The sequence below is a fragment of the Bufo bufo genome (genome assembly GCF_905171765.1).
Source record: "Bufo bufo chromosome 7 unlocalized genomic scaffold, aBufBuf1.1 SUPER_7_unloc_5, whole genome shotgun sequence".
NCBI classification, from domain to species: domain Eukaryota; kingdom Metazoa; phylum Chordata; class Amphibia; order Anura; family Bufonidae; genus Bufo; species Bufo bufo.
Genome location: NW_024400007.1, coordinates 87,544 through 98,112, shown reverse-complemented (window position 1 = coordinate 98,112; position 10,569 = coordinate 87,544). Strand labels below are relative to the sequence as shown.

Here is a 10,569-nt window from a genome sequence, read left to right as displayed (position 1 = left end):
CTGTGGCCATGAAGCAGTCCAGGTAAAGATTGTTCACTACAGATTTGATGGATTCCATACGAAATCTCTCGTACTGCTAAAAGTGGTTCAAACACTAAGTTTATTATGGTCTGAAACGAGCAATTTGTTTTTTTTGACCAGAAAAAGTAAAAAATAAATAAAACACACACACACACCCCCCTCTTCTAATTCCTGCTCTGGGACACTTACTAGCACTTTTTTCTCTATCAGGGATGTTTTGCGGGATCTGACCGGAAATCTATAATTACAAATTTTCCTACTGGAACACTCTGGAATTTTAGTTTTAGGCCCTCCCCTATTACTGACTTTATCCAGGGGCTGTTGGAGATCCTCTGCCATTGATGTACAAAGAGGGACAGACGACCCCCAACAGGTGCCCTGGCGTCATTGGGACTGCTTTTTTTTGGCCCCCGGAAAAAAGGAAATCCCCTATTCTTCTTGCACGGACCTGCAAACTGTCTTGCTCTCTCTTTCCCCTTAAAGGACCCTTTGTTAAATCTGGGACGGAAAGATCTTTTGGGTGGCTGACTATCAGAGGGAAAGCTCCACTTCTTGTCTGAGGCCTTTTCCAATAAATGATCAAGAACAGGCCCAAACAAGAATTCTCCCTGACAAGGGATAGTGCACAATTTTGCCTTGGAACTGGTGTCTCCGTTCCAGCCCCTTACCCAAATAGCCTGCCGGGCAGAGTTGGATAAGGCCCTAGCAGAAAACCTCAAGGTATCCGCAGAAGCGTCAGCTAAAAAATCCAAGGCATGGTTTATAATAGGGAAGGAAGAAAGTAATTGCTCCCTAGGGGTACCCCCTTTAATGTCAGCCTCTAGCTCCCCCATCCACACTTTCAGGGACCTGGCAACAGATGTAGAAGCAATGGCAGGTCTAAAAGTTGCCGCAGAGGCTTCACGATTTTTCTTTAAATAAACCTCTGCCCATTGGGTCCTTGAGTGAACCCATGTCCTCTGAGGGGAGCACAGCCTTTTTGGACATTTTTGCTACAGGGGCATCCAGCTTTGGGGCTCTATCCCAAGGAGCAGACAATTCCTCATCGAACGGATACTTCCGCTTCACTGAAGAGGGAACGAAGAATTTCCTATCCAGTCTTGTCCATTCTCTGGCAATCACCAATAGTCAAATATCTTCCTCTTCTTGGGGCCTAACCCTTCAAACACTGAATGCTGGGGCTTCTGATCCTCCAACCCTATTGTAGGCCTAACCGCCTTTACTAGAGACCTAGTGTTCTCCACATTAAAAAGTGGTCTCCCTGCGGCCTCGTCTTCAGAAGAATCGTCTGATGACCCCTACTCTCCTTTCTCCAGACCCGAAAGTATCTGTCACTGGAGGGAGAGTCCTTCGCAGCAGAAGTACCGGGACGGTGGTTTATTAAACCGCTAACCGACTCTCTGACTTCACATATCATTTGTTTAATGCTGCCCATTAAAGATAGAGCTTCCTCCTCCATTAACTTGCCGATACATGCTCGACATAGGGGGTTTTCCCAGGCAGAAGGAAGCTTCTTCTTACATACACCACATCCCCGTTCCTTTACTCTAGAGGTCTTCCTGGAAGACTCTTTTGATACCTAAGCAACAAAAATGACCCCATGAGCATATAAATAATTAATATTCATGCTGGGGTCAAACCCCTCTTACCCCACCCTGGTACCGATGTATCATTGGTGGTCAGAGGGTTCTGCTCGCTGAGCCTGCTCCATGTATCACACAGCCAACAAGCTCGAATGGAGGTAGAGTACACGCTCGTCTCACCCGTATCAGTGAGCTGGCTGGGCTTTTCTCCTCGGCACGGAGCTTCCTCCCACCGCTGCAGCCCGGAAGTAAACGCACGGGCCGGCGGCCAAACATGCGAACACGGCCGCAGAGGTTTGCATGAGCCCAGGACAGTCTCAGGAACCGGGAAGAGAGACGGAAGGGGCAAGGATAGAGAAGGGAGCCCAGACTTTTGCAGCGGCTCTCGGAGAACTTACGCCATACGGTGTAACCCTCCACACACTGCATCAATAGCTGGGGCCCCCGCAGCTCGTGTTGCTTCCTTTTCTTCCAGCGGATTTGATTCCCTCCTGCCCCTTAGGACAGGAAACAGAACTGGAGATAGAGGGGATGATCCCTCCTTTAAAAAGGAGCTTCTGGTTCCTGTCCTGAGGAGGTGGAAGAGTCTCCCCAGGGGTGCGGTCATAGGCCAGAAAGAAAGACACCGTCTTCTGTGCCCCAGGTCACCAAACATTATATCCTGAATAGATTTGTGCTCCCTAGATTCATCCACCTTCATAGTGGCTCCAATAGCCTTGAGCAGAGAACCCGCATCCTCAGAGGAAAATAAAAGGTCTCCCCCTGGTTTCTTCATCCGAGGAAGAGTGCGAATCTTCTAGGATTTCTGCTTGCTCGTCTGAAGACTCCCAGTCGGATGCTATATCAGAGTGACCCTGCTTCCCTGGGGGGGGGGGGGGGCACTTTTTAAACATTTTCATTGAATCTGAAACTTCAGATTTAACAATATCTTTGATACTCTGAAGTAGTGACGGGGATTCCTCCTCTACCACCTTGTTCACACAATGCTGACAGAACGCCCAAGATGGAGCCAGTCTTTTCTTGCATACAACACTCTCTTCCTTTAGATTTAGTGGTAGCTTTCTTAGGACCTCTGCTATTCTAATAGAATAAAAGGTGTGGATTGACCCACTTTACCCCACCAGGAATACTGGTCTGGCGTCATGACCCGCCGACTACCCTCTTCCTCTATGGTACCAGACAGGGATAGTTTTCCATAAGTGGATCCACAAATGCAGGCAGGCTGGGATCATTCTGACTGCGCACCCTAGTTCGGGTCCCTGCCGGCATTCCCATGCGGCCCTTGCAGCAGAGGATGTCCCTCCCTTACTTCCAGAACGCTCCTTCACTGGAGCCACATGCGTTCCAAATACCGGACTTTGCAGGACTGCAGAGCACGCCGAGAAAATGCTAAGCACCCCCACCAAGTTACTCCAGGCTGGGAGGAAGGCAGAAAGGGCCCCAGACCTCCCGCACACCGCCAGGAGGATCCAGCATCACTTCCCGGTTATGCTGGGACTGCCCAGGACCACCGGCCCCACAGAACACACCCAGGACCCAGAAGGATTGGCCCCAGACTTAGCAGGCGGCTCCTAGTGTTGTCTTCTGCCGCACCAGGTAACCCCTATAGATGTCACACCTCAGGGGCTCCTGCAGCCCGACCCTAGCTCTGCACACAGACATCCTATCCATAGGGCAGGAACTGGTGCTATAGGGGCAGAGCTCCTCCTTAAGAGCTCTCCATGAAAGCTCCCGTTTCCTGTCCTGGATGCAGGCGGTCTCGTCTCAAGTCCTCAGGCCTCTTCCGGGGTATCCTGCCAGAGCCGAACCTAATCCGGTGGGACTCCCTGTGCGTCTGGTTATCAGGTGGGCTCACACCTCAGGAACTAACCAGGAGCCACCATCTACCTCCATGACAGATGACCTCTCCCCACCGGGAAGGGACAGGAAGACATGGATCATCTCATGGCACTGCCCTCGTGGAGGATGAAAGGAGCGGCCCGGGATCATTTCCTTCACCTGTTTTAGGTGTTGAAAATGATCTAAATCTACACCAAGGAGCCGACGCAGATTTACACCGACAGTGGATGCGCCGAAGTCGTGGAGGCCAGTGCCCGCACATAACTGCGGCGGATCCACTATAGTAGAGTGCAGAGCGCGCGGTCATATCGCCAGTGGCTGGTTATTCTGTGCGCTGCGGAAACAGCAGGATCGTTCCCAGCCAGAGCTGATCAGTATGAAATAGCAGGAACGTCAGAGGGTGCAGGGCAGATACGGTAACGTTCAGGGAGATACTGCGTACGACGGAGCAGCGAGAGATCGCCCCCTGCTCTCCTGGACCACATATTACACCCCCTCCAGCCCCCGGGGGATCGCCTCCCTCCGCCCTCCACCCCCCCGGGGGGGGGGGATCGCATCCCCCCCGCCCTCCCCCAGGGATCGCCTCCCCCCCGCCCCCCCCCAGGGGATCGCCTCCCCCCCCGCCCTCCCCCCCCCCCCCCCCCAGGGGATCGCCTCCCCCCCCGCCCTCCCCCATGGGATCGCCTCCCCCCCCGCCCTCCACCCCACCCCCCCCCAGGGGATCGCCTCCCCCCCCGCCCTCCCCCATGGGATCGCCTCCCCCCCCGCCCTCCACCCCACCCCCCCCCAGGGGATCGCCTCCCCCCCCGCCTCCCCCATGGGATCGCCTCCCCCCCCCCCCTCCCCCCCCAGGGGGTCGCCTCCCCCCCGCCCTCCCCCGGGGGAATCGCCTTCCAACCCCCCCCCCGGGATCGCCAGCCCCCCCCCCCCCCCCGGGGATTGCCTCCCCCCGCCCTCCACCCCCCTCCCCCGGGGATCGCCTCCCCCCGCCTCTTTCTAAATCCAGTGATAAATAAACAACACATGAGAATAGAAGTATGGCGGTTTATTATCACAAGGAACCGTTCAGCCGCACCATTAACCCTTCAGTTACACCCATATTTCTCCTTCAGCTCCTGCACCAGCTTGATGTACTGCGCCTGCGCATCCTCCTTGGAGGTCCCTGCAAAAAAGGAGAGAACAGCAAATAACAAAGGCTGTAAAACGGAGCGTAAATGTCACGTGTGGAAGCAGAGCAACCACCTACAGCCCAACTACAGCGCAGGCGTCGTACAGAGAGGAGCTTTATGGGACATAATCACATCAAGACCAAATATCACAAACACCTGATATCTGCGGGTGAGAACCAGGACACCCCCCCCCCCCCAATGCCGTCAGCAAATAGCATATAAAGGTAGTTGTATATACCCGACAATAACCCCCCCCCCCCCCCCATGTTAAAGGGCCAGTACATCCAGCACCAGCTGACGGGCCAGCACTGGAACCGACCCCACAGATCGACAACTTCATTATAAAAAGGTCCCAAACACAATTTGGTCCAAAACAGTGGTTCCAACTTGGGAATCTCCCAGTAAATATCATTAATGGCAATCTGAACGGGACGACAGCGAACCCCAGTATACGGCCGTCCGAATGAGATGTCACCAGACACCCACTGACCCCGGTATCGGGGGACACGACAACCCCCGACGTGCGCCTCGCCTTCGCTTTATCCACGGGAATGGCGTCACCGAGCTGCGATCCCCCAGATAAGGAAAGTCTCCGTGTTGTAGATTGTATTGGATACAACTAATAAGCCCCAGCAAATATCAGAACAGCAGGAAGGACCATCGCGCAACTACAACCGAACTTACTACGCTGCGTTCAAAATTATGGGGAAACACTAGAAATGCTCAAAATGAACAGTGATGATATATATATATATATATATATATATATATACACACACATCTCGGTGAATACCTGGAGCTGGACCGTCCCTGTAATGAGATGGAAGGGTCTTACCAGGTCAGGAGACGTCCGTCTGTCCGAGTCCACACGGATGAATGGCGTGCGGTCAGGCTCGTATTGCTGACTGGCGTGCGGTCAGGCTCGTATTGCTGACTGGCGTGCGGTCAGGCTCGTATTGCTGACTGGCGTGCGGTCAGGCTCGTATTGCTGACTGGCGTGCGGTCAGGCTCGTATTGCTGACTGGCGTGCGGTCAGGCTCGTATTGCTGACTGGCGTGCGGTCAGGCTCGTATTGCTGACTGGCGTGCGGTCAGGCTCGTATTGCTGACTGGCGTGCGGTCAGGCTCGAGTCCTCCATGGGACAGGGTGCTGCCTCGCCCTGGGTCTAATCCCTAAACCATGTATTGGGATAGGGGCTATTATACCCTGCCTATCAGAAATGTAGAGCCCACGCCCCGATAGGGGCGACCCCGTCAGGAACCTGTCCCTGTAAGGGGCCTAAATCCCTAATGGATTCCCTCTCTAAGGTCCCACTATACGGGGTCTCATCAGGGGAGAGGTGTAATCTTAGGCTACTTTCACACTTGTGGCAGGACGGATCAGACATGCTGTTCACCCTGTCAGATCGGTCCTTCCGCTATTTCGCCGCTCCGTCCCCATTGACTATAATGGGGACGGGGGCGGAGCTCCGGCGCAGCATGGTGAAAGGCCGCTGGACTAAAAGTCCTGCATGTCCAACTTTAGTCCAGCGGCCTCTCACTGCGAACTGCGCTGAGCTCCGCCCCCGTCCCCATTATAGTCAATGGGAACGGAGCGGCGGCACGGCGAAATAACGGAAGGACCGATCCGACAGGGTGAACAGCATGTCTGATCCGTCCTGCCACAAGTGTGAAAGTAGCCTAAGATTACAGATCTCCCCTGAGGAGTCCCCGTATAGTGGGACCTTAGAGAGGGAATCCATTAGGGATTAGACCCAGGGCGAGGCAGCACCCTGTCCCATGGAGGACGCCATTCAGCAATACGAGCCTGACCGCACACCAGTCATCCGTGTGGACTCGGACAGACGGACGTCTCCTGATCTGGTAAGACCCTTCCATCTCATTACAGGGACGGTCCAGCTCCAGGTATTCACCGAGATGTATATATGTGTATATAGTGACAGATCTTACCCTTCTTCCCCGACCAGGCGTCCCACTTGGCTTTACCCTTGAAGTCCAACATTCCCGGCCGGGCTGGAGACAAGAAGAACAAGATGAGACCGCATGTGGTAGAGCCGCAATATTACTGCCAAATAGAGCTTCAGGGTTGTCAACTAGACCGCCCTCCGCCCCCATCCACAGACTGTCCTCCCCTCCGCCCCCATCCACAGACTGTCCTCCCCTCCGCCCCCATCCACAGACTGTCCTCCCCTCCGCCCCCATCCACAGACTGTCCTCCCCTCCGCCCCCATCCACAGACTGTCCTCCCCTCCGCCCCCATCCACAGACTGTCCTCCCCTCCGCCCCCATCCACAGACTGTCCTCCCCTCCGCCCCCATCCACAGACTGTCCTCCCCTCCGCCCCCATCCACAGACTGTCCTCCCCTCCGCCCCCATCCACAGACTGTCCTCCCCTCCGCCCCCATCCACAGACTGTCCTCCCCTCCGCCCCCATCCACAGACTGTCCTCCCCTCCCCGCCCCCATCCACAGACTGTCCTCCCCTCCCCGCCCCCATCCACAGACTGTCCTCCCCTCCCCCATCCACAGACTGTCCTCCCCTCCCCCATCCACAGACTGTCCTCCCCTCCCCCATCCACAGACTGTCCTCCCCTCCCCCATCCACAGACTGTCCTCCCCTCCCCCATCCACAGACTGTCCTCCCCTCCCCGCCCCCATCCACAGACTGTCCTCCCCTCCCCGCCCCATCCACAGACTGTCCTCCCCCCCGCCCCCATCCACAGACTGTCCTCCCCTCCCCGCCCCCATCCACAGACTGTCCTCCCCTCCCCCATCCACAGATAGCCCATTGCCCCGCCCCCCCCCCCCCCCATCCACAGATAGCCCATTGCCCCGCCCCCCCCCCCCATCCACAGATGGCCCATTGCCCCCCCCCCCCCATCCACAGATGGCCCATTGCCCCCCCCCCCCATCCACAGATGGCCCATTGCCCCCCCCCCCATCCACAGATGGCCCATTGCCCGCCCCCCCCCCCATCCACAGATAGCCCATTGCCCCGCCCCCCCCCATCCACAGATAGCCCATTGCCCCCCCCCCCCCCCCCCCCCACAGATAGCCCATTGCCCCGCCCCCCCCCCCCATCCACAGATAGCCCATTGCCCCGCCCCCCCCCCCATCCACAGATAGCCCATTGCCCCCCCCCCCCATCCACAGATAGCCCATTGCCCCCCCCCCCCCCCCCCATCCACAGATAGCCCATTGCCCCCCCCCCCCCATCCACAGATGGCCCATTGCCCCCCCCCCCCCCATCCACAGATGGCCCATTGCCCCCCCCCCCCATCCACAGATGGCCCATTGCCCGCCCCCCCCCCCATCCACAGATAGCCCATTGCCCCGCCCCCCCCCATCCACAGATAGCCCATTGCCCCGCCCCCCCCCCCCATCCACAGATAGCCCATTGCCCCCCCCCCCCATCCACAGATAGCCCATTGCCCCCCCCCCCCCCCCCCCCATCCACAGATGGCCCCCCCCCCCCCATCCACAGATGGCCCATTGCCCCCCCCCCCCATCCACAGATGGCCCATTGCCCCCCCCCCCCATCCACAGATGGCCCATTGCCCGCCCCCCCCCCCCATCCACAGATAGCCCATTGCCCCGCCCCCCCCCATCCACAGATAGCCCATTGCCCCGCCCCCCCCCCCCCCATCCACAGATAGCCCATTGCCCCGCCCCCCCCCCCATCCACAGATAGCCCATTGCCCCGCCCCCCCCCCCATCCACAGATAGCCCATTGCCCCGCCCCCCCCCCCCATCCACAGATAGCCCATTGCCCCGCCCCCCCCCCCATCCACAGATAGCCCATTGCCCCGCCCCCCCCCCCATCCACAGATAGCCCATTGCCCCGCCCCCCCCCCCCATCCACAGATAGCCCATTGCCCCGCCCCCCCCCCCATCCACAGATAGCCCATTGCCCCGCCCCCCCCCCCATCCACAGATAGCCCATTGCCCCCCCCCCCCCCATCCACAGATAGCCCATTGCCCCGCCCCCCCCCCCATCCACAGATAGCCCATTGCCCCGCCCCCCCCCCCATCCACAGATAGCCCATTGCCCCCCCCCCCCCCATCCACAGATAGCCCATTGCCCCCCCCCCCCCCCCATCCACAGATAGCCCATTGCCCCCCCCCCCCCCCCCCCCCATCCACAGATAGCCCATTGCCCCCCCCCCCCCCCCCCCCCATCCACAGATAGCCCATAGCCCATTGCCCCCCCCCCCCCCCCCCCCCCCCCCCATCCACAGACGGCCCCCACCTGTGTTGACGTCCCCGACCGTGGCCTGCTTGAACAGGGCGTAGACCTCCAGCATCTCCTGGTCGGTGGGCGAAGTCTTCAGCTGCTTCACCTCCTCCGCCGCCTTATCAAAATCAGCCTGAAACATGGAATAAGGATGTGGGAGGAGCTATGCATCTCCAGGGGGGGGAGCCCGACAACCAGACCGCGTTGGGGAGGGGGAGGAGAGCCCGACAACCAGACCGCGTCGGGGAGGAGAGCCCGACAACCAGACCGCGTCGGGGAAGGGGAGCCCGACAACCAGACCGCGTCGGGGAGGGGAAGGGGAGCCCGACAACCAGACCGCGTCGGGGAGGGGGAGGGGAGCCCGACAACCAGACCGCGTCGGGGAGGGGGAGGGGAGCCCGACAACCAGACCGCGTCGGGGAGGGGGAGGGGAGCCCGACAACCAGACCGCATCGGGGAGGGGGAGGGGAGCCCGACAACCAGACCGCATCGGGGAGGGGGAGGGGAGCCCGACAACCAGACCGCATCGGGGAGGGGGAGGGGAGCCCGACAACCAGACCGCATCGGGGAGGGGGAGGGGAGCCCGACAACCAGACCGCATCGGGGAGGGGAGCCCGACAACCAGACCGCATCGGGGAGGGGGAGGGGAGCCCGACAACCAGACCGCATCGGGGAGGGGGAGGGGAGCCCGACAACCAGACCGCATCGGGGAGGGGGAGGGGAGCCCGACAACCAGACCGCATCGGGGAGGGGGAGGGGAGCCCGACAACCAGACCGCATCGGGGAGGGGGAGGGGAGCCCGACAACCAGACCGCATCGGGGAGGGGGAGGGGAGCCCGACAACCAGACCGCATCGGGGAGGGGGAGGGGAGCCCGACAACCAGACCGCATCGGGGAGGGGGAGGGGAGCCCGACAACCAGACCGCATCGGGGAGGGGGAGGGGAGCCCGACAACCAGACCGCGTCGGGGAGGGGGAGGGGAGCCCGACAACCAGACCGCATCGGGGAGGGGGAGGGGAGCCCGACAACCAGACCGCATCGGGGAGGGGAGCCCGACAACCAGACCGCATCACGGAGGGGGAGGGGAGCCCGACAACCAGACCGCATCACGGAGGGGGAGGGGAGCCCGACAACCAGACCGCATCACGGAGGGGGAGCCCGAAGAGGAGCTGACAACCCGCAGCGTGCCATAAAGCCGCCATTAAACCCCCGAAACAGAGGCGGACATAATCGGAGCATGCGAACACAGACGCAGCATTACCGCAGCCGCTCAGCAGTCTGTACCTGGGCCATGATGCCGCGCGTTCTCTTCTCTCACAACTGGAGTGGACTCTCCGCGAGAGCACGCGGCAATCACGACTCTTAACCCCAGATGACTCCACCCACTCATCTGATCACAGCCAATCACACGGCGCGAGACAGTCACATGACAGTCAGGACAGTTGATCGCAGCCATATTACATGTGGCAAAGAGCACCGACTGTAACATGTGACATCCGCTGGGGTCTAAAGGGTCACCCCCAATGCCCTCCCATCACCCCCCATAATCCCTCCTATCACCCCCCATAATCCCTCCTATCACCCCCCATAATCCCTCCGGTCACCCCCACCATCCCTCCTATCACCCCATAATCCCTCCCATCACCCCCACCATCCCTCCGGTCACCCCCACCATCCCTCCTATCACCCCATAATCCCTCCTATCACCCCCCATAATCCCTCCTA

General features: G+C 59.5%; 2 protein-coding genes across 3 annotated transcripts in view; one reads left to right on the top strand and one right to left on the bottom strand.

The window, feature by feature from the left end:
• Positions 1-4,467: 4,467 nt before the first annotated feature.
• Positions 4,468-10,271, bottom strand: DBI (diazepam binding inhibitor, acyl-CoA binding protein). The gene is made up of 4 exons (XM_040413076.1): positions 10,129-10,271; positions 8,860-8,977; positions 6,562-6,624; positions 4,468-4,605 (listed from the first exon to the last, which is right to left on the bottom strand). The coding sequence occupies exons 1-4, from the start codon at positions 10,135-10,137 to the stop codon at positions 4,529-4,531; spliced, it is 267 nt and encodes an 88-aa protein (XP_040269010.1). The 5' UTR covers positions 10,138-10,271; the 3' UTR covers positions 4,468-4,528.
• Positions 10,272-10,569, top strand: part of C7H2orf76 (chromosome 7 C2orf76 homolog) — a 53,540-nt gene continuing 53,242 nt past the window's right edge. Inside the window, exon 1 of one of the 2 annotated variants that reach the window (XM_040413075.1) lies at positions 10,272-10,369. The gene's annotated coding sequence lies outside the window, so the exon portion shown is untranslated. The remainder of the gene's footprint in view (positions 10,370-10,569) is intronic. The other variant, XM_040413071.1, reaches the window with a different exon arrangement.